The sequence below is a fragment of the Salmo salar genome, chromosome ssa04 (genome assembly GCF_905237065.1).
Source record: "Salmo salar chromosome ssa04, Ssal_v3.1, whole genome shotgun sequence".
NCBI classification, from domain to species: Eukaryota; Metazoa; Chordata; class Actinopteri; order Salmoniformes; family Salmonidae; genus Salmo; species Salmo salar.
In genome coordinates this window covers 34,139,836-34,157,798 of record NC_059445.1, presented here as the reverse complement: position 1 = coordinate 34,157,798, position 17,963 = coordinate 34,139,836, and the positions used below count along the sequence as shown (strand labels likewise).

At 41.7% G+C, this 17,963-nt stretch overlaps 2 protein-coding genes across 6 annotated transcripts; one reads left to right on the top strand and one right to left on the bottom strand.

Annotated features, from left to right (window-relative positions):
* Nucleotides 1-219: 219 nt before the first annotated feature.
* On the top strand, nt 220-11,631 carry stk36 (serine/threonine kinase 36 (fused homolog, Drosophila)). Of its 5 annotated transcripts, XM_014195808.2 has the most exons (21): nt 220-585; nt 725-865; nt 1,005-1,082; nt 1,217-1,347; nt 1,753-2,002; nt 2,231-2,324; nt 2,439-2,599; nt 4,925-5,106; nt 5,326-5,464; nt 5,605-5,721; nt 5,938-6,114; nt 6,298-6,389; nt 6,536-6,599; nt 6,688-6,798; nt 7,003-7,077; nt 7,163-7,280; nt 7,529-7,655; nt 7,823-8,006; nt 8,340-9,380; nt 10,039-10,148; nt 11,400-11,631. In XM_014195808.2, the coding sequence occupies exons 1-20, from the start codon at nt 502-504 to the stop codon at nt 10,135-10,137; spliced, it is 3,465 nt and encodes a 1,154-aa protein (XP_014051283.1). In that variant the 5' UTR covers nt 220-501; the 3' UTR covers nt 10,138-10,148; nt 11,400-11,631. The 5 variants fall into 5 exon arrangements, with proteins under 5 accessions (XP_014051283.1, XP_014051285.1, XP_014051286.1 ...); XM_014195810.2 differs by lacking the exon at nt 11,400-11,631 and having other exon boundaries at nt 7,166-7,280; nt 10,039-10,657; XM_014195809.2 differs by lacking the exon at nt 11,400-11,631 and having other exon boundaries at nt 221-585; nt 5,329-5,464; nt 10,039-10,657.
* A 234-nt stretch (nt 11,632-11,865) lies between these two features.
* atf5a (activating transcription factor 5a) lies at nt 11,866-17,488 on the bottom strand. The gene is made up of 4 exons (XM_014195818.2): nt 17,206-17,488; nt 15,595-15,849; nt 14,026-15,265; nt 11,866-13,748 (listed from the first exon to the last, which is right to left on the bottom strand). Exons 2-4 carry the CDS (start codon nt 15,737-15,739, stop codon nt 13,559-13,561), a joined length of 1,575 nt encoding a protein of 524 aa, XP_014051293.1. The 5' UTR covers nt 15,740-15,849; nt 17,206-17,488; the 3' UTR covers nt 11,866-13,558.
* Nucleotides 17,489-17,963: the final 475 nt, after the last annotated feature.

Below are 17,963 nucleotides of genomic sequence, written 5' to 3'. Positions count from 1 at the left end.
TAGGCTAAGGACTCATGTTAAATTTGCTGTCTTCTCAGTAGCCTGCCTCAAATATGTATTACGGTTTAATACAAACCATTCAAAGTAACGTAATGAAGTATTTTATCAATAAATATAATAATTTGTTACGAAAGAATTCCTGCGATGTAGTAATAATCATTAGTATTGTCCCTATGCTTCTTTATGAGACTGTTTTAAAACGGCGCTTTCTTTAGACGCAACAGGTTGTCAAGCGCTCTTTGTTTTCTTTCCTCTGCACGTTGGTTAGCGCTTCATTGCAGAAAAATAACCAATAGTCATATTTCATACTCATGGAGCAAATTTAATATATGTTAAGGTCCTTCAAGTAACTAGTCTCTGCGACAAACGTGTATCACCTCATTAGCTAGCCTCTATCATTTTTCGAGGGATAACGTGGAGTTTTGCTCCACGTTATAAAGTTTTGCTAGCTAACGTTAACGTCGTTTAGCGAGCTAGCTAAGTTCTCAAACCCTCTTCAACATGGACTTCTATCACGTTTTGGAGATGATAGGAGAGGGCTCGTTTGGACGAGTGTATAAAGGACGTAAAAAGTTCAGTGGCCAAGTGAGTATATGGTACATTATTGGGAAAATATAAAAGTTACACGCTGACCTTTCTGCTGTACGTTAACTTCAGCTTTGTCTACCATTAAGAGCTTACAGTCCCATTCATTGCGCATCCATTTTGTTTTGGTCCGTTGTAGGTCGTGGCACTAAAGTTTATCCCCAAGGTGGGCCGTTCTGAGAAGGAGCTGCGCAATCTCAAAAGGGAAATTGACATCATGAGGGGACTTCAACATCCAAACATTGTCCTGCTCTTAGACAGCTTTGAGACTGAAAGAGAGGTATGTAAAGCTGTTGTCTTCACCTGCATATAATGTCATCACTTATATGTTACATTATTACTTAGCATGAAAGATGCATGCTTACAATACATTTTAATTACATTAATAACATGATGATAATGCTGTCTGTTCATGGCAGGTTGTTGTTGTGACTGAGTATGCAGAGGGAGAGTTGTTCCAGATCCTTGAAGATGATGGGAACTTACCAGAGAGCCAGGTAAAGCCATTGACTCATAATTTAGTAGATTATTTCTCAACGTATTACAATAAGAACGGCAAAGTACTGTATAATGAAACCTATTATCTATCAAACAGCAGATATTCATGCATGTATTTTTTTCCTATGCAAAGGTCTGTGATATTGCCTGCCAGCTGGTCTCTGCCTTGTATTATTTGCATTCCCATCGGATTCTCCACCGTGACATGAAACCACAGAACATTCTGCTGGGCAAAGGAGGGGTGGTGAAGCTGTGTGATTTTGGGTGAGTATATTTGGTGCTGAAAGGACAGCCTTTGTGTTGAAGGAGAACTTTGTGGTGTTGAAAGCTGTGACATTCAATCCGTTAAGAAAAGCTCTGACGAGACCAACAGGCCAAAACGTAAGCTTGAATAAAAATAGTGATAACCATTAGCAAGAACAGTGTGCGGGTTTCTCTTTTCTTTCAAGTAATCTCTTTGTTACCATGCACCTGCAACAGACGGTTCAGATGTGCGAGTGCCTTTTTGAATTTTGATTCAATCAGTTATAGAAATCTCACTGATGAGGGCACACACTTTATTATATGTATGAGTAGAGGAAACTCAAGTGGAGAATGATGCCTAATATTACCCTATAGCGAGTCTGTCTCTCTGCCTTTAACTGTACCTGTGTGTGTCCTATCCTCCAGATTTGCTAGAGCAATGAGTGTGTCCACCCTGGTCCTGACCTCCATCAAGGGGACGCCCCTCTACATGTCCCCAGAACTGGTAGAGGAGAAGCCCTACGACCACACAGCTGACCTCTGGTCTCTGGGCTGCATCCTCTATGAGCTCCACACGGGGGCGCCACCATTCTACACCAACTCCATCTTTCAGCTGGTCCAGCTCATAGTCAGAGACCCGGTCAAGTGGCCGGACACCATGAGCCAGACCTGCATGGTACTACAGAGTCCCTGTTAACTCTGAATTAATCCAGTGTTTTACCTTGAAATACAAACTGAATCATGCTACATTTCACAGTGAAACTATAGTGAAACTAATAGTGAAACATTTAGTTTGTGTAATTCAATTTGGAATTGAAACTAGTGATTTTAAGCTCATGTATATTAATTAAGATAGCATTTAGAGTCCCAGCACCACATGGCTTGTCTAATCTTTCCATGCCAGACTTTCCTGAAAGGTTTGTTGACCAAAGACCCACAGAAGAGGTTGTCATGGCCACACCTCCTAAAACACCCATTTGTTGCTGATGGAGTTCTAGGTAAGACCCTTTTTCATTCTACATTCTATTTTTTATGATAGACCTCTTTAAATAACAGGCTTCTATAGTAGACACAGAGACCTCGTCTATTCCTTGTGTTGTTGTTGTCTGTAGTTCTCTCAGACCCTGTTGTGTCCAGCCCGCTGACAGTGGCCCCCAGCCCAGACCTGCAGGTGCTGAAACTCCAGCAGGCAGTGCAGAAGGCAGCGCCACATGGTGGAGAGGGGAGGTTACTGCGCAAGGCCAGGGAACAGAGGGACAAGAGGAACAGACAGGTAGGTAGACTGGGCAAGGGCCCTCACTAGCTTTAAGCACCAGCTGTCAGAGCAGCTCACAGATCACTGCACCTGTACATAGCCCATCTGTAAATAGCCCATCCAACTACATCATCCCCATACTGTATTTATTTATTTATCTTGCTCCTTTGCACCCCAGTATCTCTATTTGCACATTAATCTTCTGCACATCTATCACTCCAGTGTTTAATTGGTATATTGTAATTACTTCGCCACCATGGCCTATTTAAATAAAGATGAAATAAATCAAATAAAAAATGAACACCTGCCCGGGACAAGTAAAAAAATAAATAATAATAATTAAAAAAAAAAAAAAAAAAAAAAAAAAGAATAGCAGGCAGGCAGACTAAAGATATAAGTTGACCGAATGGACAAGTCCAAAAAATATCACACTAAAATCACAATATCTTACACAATATATTACTCCGATCAGAAATTGGATCAGAGTGTCATCCGGATGCAATGTTTTGCGCACTATTCTCCCAATTTCAGCAGAGCGCGTCGGAGTAGAATTGTTTTGCAATGACAGGAATGAGCAGTCTTTTTCAATCACCAAGGGCCGGTTGCACCAGTTGATCGTAAGCCCTTCTATGAGTTACAAATGGGGCAAATTCAACGACTAGTGGGGAGCAGGCGTATGGTGTTAAATTGGGACTATATCATGATAGGCATAGAAAATATTAGCGATCTATATGTTTTTTAATGTGTCTCGGGTTTATATTGCACACACTCTGCAGGCTTTTGGATTTGCATATGCGTGAGGTTATTTAAGGTTTCATTAGCAAGCTAAATGTTTCTTATCAGTGATGGATCATCTATTTGTTGTCTCATCTATCACCTCCACTTATTTGCCCAGCTAGAGATCAATTAACCAAATACACAGAGCGATTCAGTTAGACTAATCAATCAATGTGGTTTTGTTTATCAGACAAGTCATGGGTTTTTGGTGGGAGAAGGCGATTGAAGAGAAAAATAATCCACTTGTTGAGATGAGCAAACTAGACTAAAGATGATCATAAGCACTCACCTCAATTAAGCTAACATTTTCCTAACCTAATTGCAACCAAATATCCAAACGGGGATTCAGTGAAAACTAAAGTCTGACATTGATTGATTTGTCAAGACATGTCCCCAGTCGCCACACTTGTCTCAAAGCAGCACGATGGCACTGTCCCAATCAAAACAGTGCTGAAATTATAATCTTTTCCACTATTGCTTTACTTTATTAACAGTTGGTGGCTTTGGGAGTTTCAGAATATTTTATCCTTACAAGGTTATAGATAAACATATCTTAGTTACCTTGTTTGAAGTAGCCTACCTTAGCCATTTGATCCCTTATTAATTGAATGAGGGAATTATTTTATAAAGACATAAAAAGTATTCGTTTTAATTGTAGTGTTGCAATATTTTATAGGCTACTTAAGGCGTCAGAATGCTTCAGTTCGGCTGGTGCCTAGCCTAACCGAACGAGTGTGCTTGCATACTCCCTTAAAAGACCTTTGCTTGAAAAACTAGAAAAAAACAGCAATAGTACTGTTTTGTCCGTTTTGAGACGAAGTAGCCAGTATGCACTTCCTCAAAAGAGTCAGAATGAATTTAAGATAACTCAAGAAATCTGTCATTAATTTCAACATTTTTGCCAAAGAGATCTTAGTTGTGCAATTTTACATCTAACAGATGTTTGGTGCAGTATTTTTCTATGAAAGAATGTGCATGTAAACAAGTCATCTCTCGTTGAACGACAACACTTTATTGAAGAATCCCTACTGTTGACCAATCACTGACGAAGGGGCATAGACTTTTTGTGTGCCCGATAAGCCAAGAAAACCCTCAAGTCCAAAACGAACAAAAATGTCACAAAATGTCGTCATAATAAATTCACGAACTAAACTGGGAAGCATGTGGACGCCTTTAGGGTGGCCAACCATCCACCAAGGGAGCCTTGTTGTATTTTGATAGGCAGAATGTAGGCAAAAGAAAAATCAGATTTGCTATGGTAGTAATAATAATGATAATGCATTTTATTTTGTAAAGTGGTTCCTTGCATAATACAATGATGTAAAAATGGTGTTACAAAAATCTGTCCTACTTGTCTGAAGGTTAATGTCAAGCACTGTGCGCACAAAGTGACAGACAGAGCTGTTGATTCAACACACAGTATTAGGCCAGAAATGTTGTAAAAGTAAAGTATCATGTGTATCATAATTGTGTGTGTCGTAATCATGAACGTACATAGAAATTGAAAGGAAGGACAAGTTGTTCTATTCACTGTAACTTTCACACTCATGTACACTCTATGCTCAGGTGGGAAACGGAAAGACTGAATCATCTAGTCGGGCACCTTCAAGGACAGCCCCTGCAGTGAAGCCCCTGTCCAAAGACAGCCTGGTGGCTCCCTCAGATGGTTTGGATCAAGATCTGTCACAATTAACCGCCAATCTGAGCCTTACCCCAAAACAGTCTGCCATTGAGATTTCCACTAACAGGTACAATGTGGTGAGCCTTTAAAACTCCAGACAGTCTACTCCCCACAGACAGGTGTGTTCTATGAAAATGATCAATGGAAAGCACTCACACATCTGAGGGTTGCTTCTCCAGGTGCATCGTAAATGTTCAAAGCTTTGACAAAGGCTGTCAACCTGAAACGTTACTAATTTACAAAAGTAGTTTATGTAAATGTAAAGGGGTTTCCCCCATGTCCCCAGCAGGGGTCAGATCAGCCGGGACTACGAACAGGAGTTCCCCTCTGTGGAGGTTGGGCCCCGACAGGCCCTGAGGCGACCTGAGACTCAGGAGCGGGGCCAGGCCAGGACCAGCCTGAGTGCTGTGAGGCTCCACAGCCAGGTTAGTGTCACTGCTGCTGGAGAGAAGTGCTCTTTGAGTGACGAAGACACAGTCTAGGATAGGGTTTTGGGTTTCATGAGTTTTGCTTAAGCTTATCATGGTTTGTAATTCATTGTTGGTTCTTTACTACTTTTTGTTAGGATGTTGACAGTGATGAGGAGTGGGAGAGGTTGATCCAGCAGACCTCCGTTTCCAGCGGCCAAACCATTCAAATCATACCTCGATTGAAAGAGAAGTTGCTGACATCCAAAACCCTGGTAACTACTACTCACAGGCAACTACAGTAGAATCAAGTTAGTTGAATTCAAGTTGGATAGAAAAAACTTATTTGGTGTGATTTGAATTCAGTGCCACCATAAAGTGAGGGATGTCTTCTATGCTGGTGACAAATCCAATTTCCCCTCTGAGGATCAATAACGTTTATTCAATTGTATTCTTTGACATAAACCCTGTGTTTCTGTGTTCTTGGTCAGCTATTGGATGGTATCCTGGAGGGGGCATGTCAGATCCGTCAGCCGCTGAAGGTCCTGTCCAACCTGATCTTGACCTCTGATTCAGAGGACTCCCATCGACTTAGACAGGAAGTTGGACTACCTCATTTCCTGTTCAACCTGGTCCAGGATATTGTGGAGAATCCAGTGGTCGTTAAGGTTAATTTGGTGACATTATCCAAAATATTTTCAATAATCCAATGAGATTGTGAGAACTATTTGATGGCTGTTTTATTCAAGTAAATATGTGCCAGTAAGGACTGCATTGTTCATTTCTGTGGATATCCCCTCAACTGCTAACTCGCTTTTTCTGTCTCTCATCATGTTAATAATCTCCATCAGCAACCCTGGAGTGTGACAGTACTGGGGGAAGTGATTGTTCTACTCTTGAACTATTGGGAGAAGCACCGTGACTGGCAACAAGCAGATAACAAGTTTGTTTCTTTATTTCTTCTCCTCTCTTAGTGGTTTAAAATTGTTGTATTTAGTACATTTACATAGTTAGAGGTCATAGTTTAAAATGACATAATTTTTAACAATATTTCAATGTCATATGACACAAAACCTTTTCTCACTGTAGACTGGAAGATTACGCCATGCCCTTTTTCAAGATTCTGCTTCGGCCTGACCCTAACCCATTGGCAGTAAGTATGAAACCTCTCAAAGAAATGCAGTAGGCTAGTCGTGTTGAATTGGCTCTGGACAGACTCCTTTTCTCCATCTCTCATCTAGCCTCTGGCTGCAGCCATTCTGGCCATATTCAGCCAGTGTGGAGTCTCTGTGGTTGTTAGCATGGACAGGATCACTGCCCAGCTCAACAAGCTTCTTTCAGACTCCGATGAGGTAGGCAATGAGTGTCTATTAAATTGCATAGCTAATGTACAGTGTAATATAAGTGTATGATTGAATGGTGTTATCTTTGTGTGTAAATATTTATACAAATAATTTGTATGACAGCTTTACTTCTTGAAATAGTTTTGCAATGAAAAAATATGTATGATTTGTTGTGTCTGACTAGACTGTTCCCTGAAATGTTCCCTCTCCCAGCCACGCGTCCCGTTACCATCAGGCTGGGGGTTCTGTGATGGCTTCTTGTCATTGGTTCTCCACACCCTAACTGAGGTTAATTGTGCCTGCATACAGATTTGTCAATAACAAAAATATTTTGATCCATTTAAAAAAAGATCCCCTTTTATTCTTTGAACAGCAGGAAAGCCCTCCACACTCTGCTTCTTTGGATCCAAGCATTCTGCGCCTCCTGTGGGTTAAAGTTGGTACTTCACTGGAGAAAACATCAGCCAGAACGAAGTTCTGCTCCTCAAACGGTATAAACTACACTACCTGATGATGTTGGTCTCTCACCAACATTGAACACAATGAAGAAGGCTAAAACCGAAACGTCTGTCTAATCTGTTTCCCTGCCTACTTAAAAAAGACATTAAACAACAAATAATTATTTTCTGGAATTCTGTTTTATTATTATTATTATTATTACCCTTCATTTTTTTTGACAAGTTTTGGGTTGAGCTCTCACCAATCTAATATAAATGGTTTCCATCTCCTCTCCCATCAGGGCTGTATGTGTTCCTGTCCCTCGCCCTTTTTGTCCTTACCAGAGACCCGTACTGCTGTGTTCCCCTGTTCTCAGACAGCGACACAAACTGCTTACTCACCCTGGGCCACCTGCTCACCACTGATTGGTTAGTGACCTCTCCATCTCTCTCTCCCTCTCTCCGTCTAGCTGTCTTCTTGCATAACACATCTTCTTATTCACTTGTGATTGTCCTAATAATACTTATAGCATATCAACAGTCAATCAATACCATACTGTTACGGTGGTGATATGTGGAGAGTGCCTCTTTTCCAGTGTTTCCAGGCTGTCTGACGAGACTCACGGCCAGCTTTGGGGTGGTGACTCCAGTGTGAACAGCCTATCAGTGTTGAGCTGCCACCTGCTGTGTTTCCCCTTTGCCCTGGACCTGTCCTCAGAGACCATGGACAGACTACTCCAGCTGTACCACAGCGCTGGCATTGTCTCTGGCCTGCTGCAGGTCAGACTCTCCCCTTACAGCACCCTTACAAGAACATTGTTAAGCCTTTGGATGTATGAGTAGATATTGACAATGCGCAAAGACCACACTCTTATTTGATCTCCCTCTGTTGATATGTCTGTCTGACATACCGAGTGACTGAAAACCTTAAAGTTTTTCTGATGCAATTTAAGATGACGCTTGCTCTAGTCACACATCAGGTTCATCCCACAACTGCTACTCCACCACACTGCTGTCTTGGCACCATTGGGAGAACATTGTGTTGTTCAATGTCTGGTGTCTTTGATGGTTGAACTGGATTGTGTGTGTTTGTTTTTTTCTGTTCTGGATCAGGTTATCCAGTCCGTTCCTCCGTCTCTCCTAGAACTGCCTCTCTCTCTGCTGTGTCGCCTGCTGCTGTGTGACCCCGGCCGCTCTGTCCCCTGCTTCACAGCAGCCGCCAGGGCCCAAGGATTCTTCTCTCCACCCAGCAGTGACCCCAAGGATGATAGAAGAGACCAGGCCCCAGCCTCCAGTGTCGGGGACCAGGCTGGGCACCCAGTGTCTGTATCCAGGACTGCCAGCTCCCTTCTCTCTGACCTGCTAAAGCCTGATAGTGAAGCCCTGTGGGGGTCGGCCGTGGAGCTCTTCACCCTACTATCCCAGGCTGCCCGCTGTTCCCCCAGGTCCCGACCCTCCACCCCTCATCTCCACTTGGAGCCTACTCCCCTGCACCAGGCCCTGGCTCACCCAGACGACAGGGTCAGAGCTGCTGCCTGTAGCCTGCTAGGTAACCTGGACCCGTTTACACCTCATACTCCTCCCTCCACCAGTGACCCACAACGGACCCGGCTGCAACCCGCCATCCTCAGAGACATAATTGGCTGTCTCCACGACCCCTCCGCGTCCGTACGGAGGATGGCCTGCAAGGCCGTGGGCAATTGGCTGGGGCTCATCGGAAAGGCAGAGTTTAGAACACGGAGAGCCAATGGGAGAGAGAACAGTAGTGCCTCTATTGCAGCCCGGGACATGAAAAAGGGCAAGCCAGACAAGACTGTGTCCTCCCAGTCCCTGGTAGGAGATGGAGGAGACTCATCCACAACACTCAAACAGCAAGTAGCAGACCAGGAGGATGGAAGTGGATGGGTGGAGGAAGCCAATTGGGCAACAACTGAGCTACTCTCCCTCATAGCGGACCCTGATGCCCTGACGCGCCGCCACTGCTGCGCTGCCCTGGGCAACATGGCTGCTGTGGAAGGGGGTGTGGCCTCACTGCTGGAGGGAGATGTGCCCCTTCTCCTCCTACAGGCCGCCTGTACCGACTCCCAGCACGCAGTCCAACGAGCGGCTGTCGCTACCCTGAGCTTATACAGCCAACAGGATGCACTACGACAGGTAATAGAGGGTGATATTACCAGGGGGTAGACATTGAAATAAATATACGCACCATAGAATAGTTTAGTCACAGTGGATCAAACTTAATTTTTTTTTAAGAAAAATGGTTTCATATCCTCCATGAGATGGTGAATGTCTATCTAACACACATTAAAAAAATAAGAATAATAACTGTGGCTTGTTATCTAATTTAGAATGCAATTAATATAACTCTTTGAAGTGTTTACGTAGTTATTAGACTTTCTACATTTCTAAAACCTTTTTCAGTGTGTTGAGGCCAGGCTGTTGTGGAATGTTATCCTCTCCGAACCCCTTGCTTACACAAAAAGTTTTTATTTAGTCTTTCTATTATATCATTTATTGAGTTTCTTAAATGTTGCCATATCTCATGTCATGATCAAACACCAAAACTTTCTTTACTCACCATTGCCTTTAGTCATTTAACTCTGGATGCAACACTGCATGTCTGCTCACACACACACACACTCTTATCACTCTTATGCTTACACAGATACACACTCACACTTTCTCACACACTCACACTCTCTCACACACACACACACACACACACACACTCGCTCTCTCTAACACATACACAAACAGACAAACTCTGTCTCTACTCAGACCATATTCCAACCTCTTTCATCTGTGCCTTAAGGCTCTGCTGTCCCTTGATGCACGTGAGAAACTTCGTCAGGCTTCACAGCATGTCGCACCTCCACAGTGTGACTACTGTCAGATCATCAAGCTGCTATGAGGGCCAATGCAGTGAGTGAGAGAATAGTGTGTGTCTATTTGGTAAGATCAGACTTGTGGATCAGCCCGTCTGCCTTTGCCTTAATACTGGGATTCAATGTATAAGCTGGATGGCGGATGTTATATCCCCTACCCATAACTCATCTGTGCAGCGCGCTTGTTGATAAAATTATTGCCATCAATATTTTATGTCTTTGTTTTAGAAGATAAAAGTGAATTTCATTACATTGAGGGATTGTCATTTGGGATAACTTGTTAACATGTTTTACTCTCTTGAATTGAAAGGCGCATAATTGATTTGTTTAGTTTGGGCAATATGGTCTGGACTTGTACGGTGTAAGTCAAGTTTTTTGAGTGTAATGTAATTTGTAGTGCTTTGAATTTGATTAAAATATGTAGTGTAAGCCTATCATAAATTGATAGATTTTGTTTAACAATGTAAAATGGTAGTTTTCAAGTAATTCTTCACGAAGACTTTTGATTTGTTATGCACTGGTATTAATAAAACCTCCTGTGCCATTCTACTGACAAGGACTATATTTGTGATAGTTTGTTTTACCTGCTTTTGAGCCAATCTTAATTATTAGATAAAAATGTCATATGCACACACTATCAAGGCATTCATTCAAATCATAATTTAACAAAGTATAATAACTCAATTGTAAAACAAAAAAACTACAGATGGCCAAGTGAACAAGTTTTCAGAACAAAATAAAATTCTAAAAATCTGTTTATTTTGATTGGATTATTAAGATGTCAACTTTTAAATTAGCCCATTTTATGAGACGGAATATCATTCATGTATGAATATAAAGGGATTTAGAACATTGGCATTGCACATGTTGGTTGTACAACTTTCTTGCCAAAGTGCAGTTTGCGGCAATTAGCAGGAAGAGAGATCATGTTGCGGATTTCCTTGTGGCACAAAAATGTTTCGTATGATCCAATTGCATTTTAGATGGGCATAAGGTCTCTTGTGAAAATGTCTCAAATTAGTATTTGTCAAAGTAAATGTTTTTCCCCCGGAGTACATAAAACAATATATTTGAGTGTGATGTATCCCCTTAAAACATCCATTTTGAGGAGATAAAATATATATAAAATACTGTTGAACATTATATGCTTGATAACATTTGGTCCTAGGCTGTGTGATATAATGTGACTGATAGTCGAAACACACCTTCAATGATAATTGCATATTTGTTAGCATGTCATTTTTTTTATATGTCGGTCTACACCACTTAACTTGTCTTCTTTTCACAGAAAATGACATGCTCGGGAGTGAATACTGGGTCCATCTCACATGGAATGACTGGTTGCACTTGTTTGAAAAATGTATAAATGTATATGCTACAGGTATGTATATCAAAGAAAATCCTGTCGTGTATAAAAATTGCTTGCCCTCCATAACAAAAATATAGACGGGTGTTTTTGGCCTTACCCTCCGAGGAGCAGATTGATAAAGCAATAAAACGTTAAATATATTTGAAATCAAGCCAGATTCTGTACAATAGTCCATGTAATCCACGCTGTGTAAAAGACAACAACATAGCCTAAGCATCTAAAAAAAAATACTTTTAATTCCTCATTTCGAAACAGTTCCAAGAAGTATCCTAATCTGTCCGTTATTTCATTTATGTGGGCTAAATCTCCCCTGGCTTTTCACCAGAAATTACCCATGCATAACGGAGATGAGCTCAAAACAAGAATAAACTGTTAGGCTACTGTGTAGACACAAATCACTTTATTTGAATAAAACGAGTGACATGTAACACAAAGGAAATATATTGAGAGGAAACATTGGAATTATTTCAAAATTACTAAATGGTTGGTTATTTTATCTGGTGTAACTTATTGGTCGTAATCGTGTTGCTGAAATGTGTGAGGCTTAATATTGAAAGTAATAGAATCTCAATATCACAAAATAACATTAATACACATTGCATTAAAAGCTGTATTTCAGAAACATGATTGTATATCGCCAAGATAACAGACCATATTTGAAAAAGATGCAGTGTCCTACCCATTCATCCAAAAGATTGATAACAAATTATTACATTATATTAAGATCTTAACTATTCGTTAAGACATTTAAGAGTTATTGCATTTCAACTTAAATTCATTCAAAAAGCAACAGCAATTCAATTGGATTAATTCCTATTAAAGATCAAATTAGATTTTCAAATTTAAATATGATATATTGTTACATTTGCTTAAAGCAGATTGACCGTTTTTAGAAAAATGTAGAATTGTACCTAATTATAAAATAAAGGTTTATACTAAATTAATTGACACTGCATCCTCGTAGACAAAAGCGGGAAAGAACATGAAAAGCTATCACAAACATTCTAGTGAAAAATAGTTTTTTTGTTCTTTTTTAGAAAAAAGCAAAGGCTGACTACCTACCTACCATCTCTCCTTCAAGACACAATTGAAAAAGTCTTTATAAATTAGACGAGCATACCCGCCATATAAAATCACAAACCCTGATTTGCTTTTACAGCAAGTAAAGAGACAGAGGGTCCCACATTGATTTCTGAAATCCTATACCATCTAATCCAGTGAAGAGAAACGACTAGGAAAGAGCTAGAGACAAGTGAATTTGCTGAGAGAGAGCATGGAATGTGAGGCTGCTATGGAATCAGTGCACAGTAGCTATATAGCATTATATAGACAGACAGAACTTGTTAATTTTAGTAGCCATGAAAGTCTTTGCCATGCAAAAAAATCTTCAGTCAAGAATTACCAACTTACATACTTCTAGAACTTTGGGCATGAATTGCATAACCTGAGCTATAAAACTGATTGTATCATATTGCAATTAGCATTTAAGGTGACAACACTTTCAACAAAATCTTAAGTCTTCCCTAAAGGCTGTTTTTGCATTCATATTTATATTACTTTGCTTTCAATTATTGGAATAATAATTTGGGAAAATATACAAATAGTGCAAAGCTCCCACAAATAAACAAAGATTGTCTTTTGATAAAAAGCTAATGAGTATATTGAACCAGTAGCTAAGTTATTGACATCAAGACCAGTGTAAGGCCTTAGTTGAATCACATTAGTCTAACCAGTATATAAAAAACACCACTGGTGGAAATCAAACCCATCTCCATTCAACAGGAAACCCATTCAGAAATTGATTGTCAGCTGAGACTTTACAGCATCACAGTGCAGGCTTGCTTGGTTAGTGCCGATTGCCGAAACAGTGGAAGTATAAAGTAGTTGTTTGACTCGTAAAAAAAAAAAAAATCACGTCATCAAAACATGCAATTGAACCCCTTTGTCGCCCCCCACCCTGACCCTCCCAAAGAAAAAGAAAAAAATGTATATTCAATTTCAAAACATTGAAAAACTAACATTTCCCTGTCATTTTTTTCTTCAAATCTACTTGCAGAAAGTCTTCGTCATCTTCATCATCAGGCGTCGGTGTCCGGTTGCTTGAGCCGCTGACTGCGGGCCTTGTACACTTCGATCAGTAGGTCTTTAACATACTGGATCTCCCTCTCCACTGACTCTGCTTTGTCCCGAAGTTCCCGGTTATGCCCCTCCAGACCGTGCAGCTGCTCCTCAAGGCAGTCCAGCTCTGCCCTTTTACGTTGGCGATACCTGGTAGGGTGGGGTCAAATGGGAGAAGATAGGATCAATCACAGTGAAATCAAAGTAAAAGTCAAATGCCAGTGGCAATGTTCTGTTATCAACAAATCAGACAACAAAATTTGGATAACCACAAACCTGTCGATTCAGAGTTGAGATAAGCACACACAACTCAGACTTTCGCTAAAATCATTTATTGATGCCAATGGGAGACTTGTGTAGAAATTGTGCGCAGATCTCAAGTTTGAATACCACCTTAAGTTTTCAGCGCTTGGTTGAATCATCATACCTATGAGCGGCAGTCTTGTTTTGGTCTCTCTTCTTCTGCTTGCGCTCTGGCGGATGGTGGACCTCCCCTGGCATTGTTTCGTCCAGCTCAGGCTTCGCGAGGGGACAGGGGTCCTCCTTCAACCCCAACATCACCTGCCTGTCAAGAGCCTCCCTATCCATTGCCAGACACTCAGAGCCCTGCTGGTCCTCTAGGAACCCACCACAGTGGAAGTCATGATGTTGACGGCCCATCTCTAAACCCTCTGCCTTGACCTGCTCGCTGACTGTCCCTTGGAAGCCGTGGTGGTAGGAGGCCTCTGATTGGGACGCTGCCTGAAGATAACAACCCTCACTAGTCTCCGTCTTCCAAGGAATAGTGGACATCTTGGAAGACAACTCACCGACTACGCCAACTTTGACATTACTACTCAACAATTCTATCTCACTGCTACTAGCACATCCTCCACCACCACTACTGACATTCACTTCCCTCATGCCATACATCAACAGCTCCTCTTTCTTGTGTGGGATATCCAACGGCCCGCCAAAGCCACCATACCCACTGCCAACAGCTATGACCTCTTCTGCGAACTGACAATTTTTCTCTTCCTTGGGTAAAAAGGGGCATCTTCGAATCTCAACTCCACTGCCTAGGCAGTAACCTTTCCCGACTACCCGCTCGTCCTCTACACAGCTGTAACTGCCACTTAGAGTCACCGATGGGTTACTTCCTTTGGAACTCCATATGCTATTCTCGTAGACCTCGCCCACCCTCACCCCATCTGAAACTCTTTTGCGACTACACCCATTGGGGCGATTGCTACAACTGTAAGGGGCGTGTCTAGGCAATTTTGATCGCCCAATGGGCCCACCTCCGCAAAAGCTCAGCAGGTCTAGTTCCCCAGTTGCCAGGGTAACAAGTAGAGGGCTGTGTTCCGATTGGTTGGAGGTGGAGTATGATGACGCATGAAAGGGCAACTGGTAGTATGACTGGTGGGGACCCACTGGCGGTGGACCCTTGTCGCATTTTCCCAGTTTCGGTCCTTTCTCCGGCAGCGGTTCAGACAGGAAGTAGTCCTCCAGTTGAGCGAGTTCCTCTTGCAGCAGAGAAGTCATGACCTCCAAGTCAGAGGGCACCTGGATGTCATGCTGAAGGGGTGAGGGAGGAAGGGAGGAATTGGGGGAGGGAGAGGGGTGAGGGTTTGGGAGGTACGAGGAGAAATCCACTTCTTCCGTCATCCAGTCCGTGAGACCATCACCTATTGAGAGAAGAAAAATACAAAATTGTCATAAATGCAAGAAACATCATCGTTAATTGATTGTAATTAATTAAAACTACATAGCAATGGTAATGAAATCTTAAACGTCGATAATGGAAAAACAAATAACGTGTTTGTATTTTAAAGCCTGAACATTAAAATGAGTGAAAACAACTTAAATCGTTTAGTAAAAAGTAGCTACATTTCAACAGGAAAAAACTTCAGACGTTAACTACTTTATTACTCACTGTTCGAAGGAGAACGAATGTGCTGCAGTGCGGTGCCCACCTGAAATGTGGAAAAATAAAAAAGCGTACTCTGCAACTCACCAATTAAGTGCTGGCTCTCCTCTGGCACCTCCCCCCTGCACTCCTGTGATTGGCTGAGGTTAGCCTGTGGGTGAGAGAGAGCGAGGGGGTCTGCCGGGCAGACGCGAAGAGTCTTCCAGAGAGGAGCTGCTGACATTGCCATCATTTTGTCTATTGGTCTTTTGATTCAATCTGATTAGTCCGATCGTAAGATATGAGTTGGTGGGGTCTGAGAGTTGAGCCACAGTGAGCAGGGCTGGGTGAGCATAATGACACCTATAGGAGATAAAGAATGAGTAGGGAGGCGTTTAAAGCGAGTCATTAAAAACTATACACTGACACTTTGGGTTGCTGATCATCATCACAGAAACAGTGGCTGAGACATTTCTTAAAACAGTATGGGTCACTCATCATACAAAAATAATAGATGTCCCACTTAACAAAGGATCAAGAAGAAAACATATTGGGTTGAACCCATTCAGTCTCTATGTGGCTAAGTAGGTAATGACCTCAACAGGTTTGCAAGCCCAACACTTACAACATTATGTTAAAAAATTGTGCTTTTGAATAGCAGGCAATCACAATAAATAGAAATATAACCTAATGTTGCACTATTACCATGTTATCATATTGTTATTAGTGCAAGTAACACATGTCCTCAAGGTCCCACTCCCAACTGAGGTTCTTGGCTTTTTGAACGTACCCATCTGACCTTACAAAATCTTAAAAGGTTCAGATCATAAAGGTGCGATAACATCCCAAGCCAAACCCACAATACAGACAGCAACATTCACACATTATGTTCACTTACATACAGTAAAAAAAACAACAACAAAAAAACGGTATAATCGTCAGAAATAAAAGATCTCTCAAAAGTCAGAATAACTTCACAGGAACTGAGAGTCCGTTGGTGTGCTGTCATACCGACCACACCACAAATGTTATGTTGATGCATTCAAAACACGTGGGCTTAAGCAAATGACAGAATGCACACCTGTTTATGTTCTAGGATAACCCAGACTCATCTGGAGCACCGTTACTTCCTCAATACGGTTAACTATCTAATTGGCCTACTCTAAACAATCAGCCTTCACATGCACCATTTAAGACGTCATTAATAATAGAGAAACACCTTAGCCTAATGGTTGTCTAACTATAACAACAGCTTAATTAATGGATACTCAGACAAAGTGAATAGAAAAACAAAAGAAACCTATTCCCACATGACAACACCTTTTGCCAAGACAGACTAAAATATACTGAGCCAATAAAGTTTACAGTAATGGCCATACTGTACATTTATCACAAAAATAGTGTGTTTTAAAAAAAAATTAACCGCAATAACATACGGTTATTATTTGCCTTTTGCTGCCATTGTCATTATCATTTATGGGCTGCCTATTTCTATTGTTGTGGTGTGATTACTGTTGTTGTTGACAAAGTTTTCAGCAGTCACCACACCGCTGTAGCTATTATAAACGTTCAGTTGAAAATACCACCCGTAGATTACATTATTGAGTTAAATGTATCTCAGACCGATACAATGTAATATGCACAACAGTTCAAGTGAGTGGGCTGGCAACAAAGTTTCGAACGCTTCAGAAAAGATCAAATGTAACAAGTGTCACTTACTCCATTCTTGCTGAAAATTCTTGTGAGTTTGGGGTGCGTTGCAAGAGCAAAGCACGGCGTCTTTCGGGGGTCCGAGTTCTTCTCAAATTTAACAAGCCATGGCTCCCTTGGAAAAATCCGAGACAGAAGTGAAGTCTTGTTGTTGCTTCTTTGTTGTGATGAACTTGATGACTGAGAGACGATTTATTGAGCGAGAGCATCAGTTCATTCACACCTAGCAACCGGCTGCGTCACGATGGGCAGGCAAACCATGCTGTAGATTCCTCCGCCCTCTCTCTCCAACCTCTTGTTTTCAAGACATCCACGCACGTTCCAGTGTGAGACTTGGGAGAATATCTATTCAATATATTTGCTATTGGTGGAGATGTCTTTACAATCATATTGACAATCGATGTTTAGGTGGGAGGAGGAGGAGGTAGGCTATAGCTGGTTCCCTATCAGAGCAGGTGCTCAGGAAATGTAAACAAGCCTGATGCCAAAAAATGTGACTTATTCTTGATGCCACGGGGCGTAAACCCACTTATGCGCCTCATTGTTTACATGGGGACTATTTAATTTCATGCTGCGAGGAAGGACACCATATGCTATACAGGGGATGCTTGGTTGCTATTGCAACTCAGTTGCATCAGCGCTTCAGGCAGAGCGCAGATTCGCTGGATGCACCGAACCTGTCGCTCCGCTATTGGCTGTGGAAGGATAGATCTGTTGCCCGATTGGCTACCCGGTGCTATGGATTCATCCCGGTGGTTTTTCAGTTT

Coding starts and splice junctions, on each gene's coding strand:
- stk36 (XM_014195808.2), top strand. CDS start 502: ATGGACTTCTATCACGTTTTGGAGATGATAGGAGAGGGCTCGTTTGGA. Junction 6,115..6,297: donor AGAATCCAGTGGTCGTTAAG/GTTAATTTGGTG, acceptor AATCTCCATCAG/CAACCCTGGAGTGTGACAGT. Junction 8,007..8,339: donor TTGTCTCTGGCCTGCTGCAG/GTCAGACTCTCC, acceptor GTTCTGGATCAG/GTTATCCAGTCCGTTCCTCC.
- atf5a (XM_014195818.2), bottom strand. CDS start 15,739: ATGATGGCAATGTCAGCAGCTCCTCTCTGGAAGACTCTTCGCGTCTGC. Junction 15,266..15,594: donor GGAGAGCCAGCACTTAATTG/GTGAGTTGCAGA, acceptor TTCTCTCAATAG/GTGATGGTCTCACGGACTGG. Junction 13,749..14,025: donor AACAAGACTGCCGCTCATAG/GTATGATGATTC, acceptor CCACCCTACCAG/GTATCGCCAACGTAAAAGGG.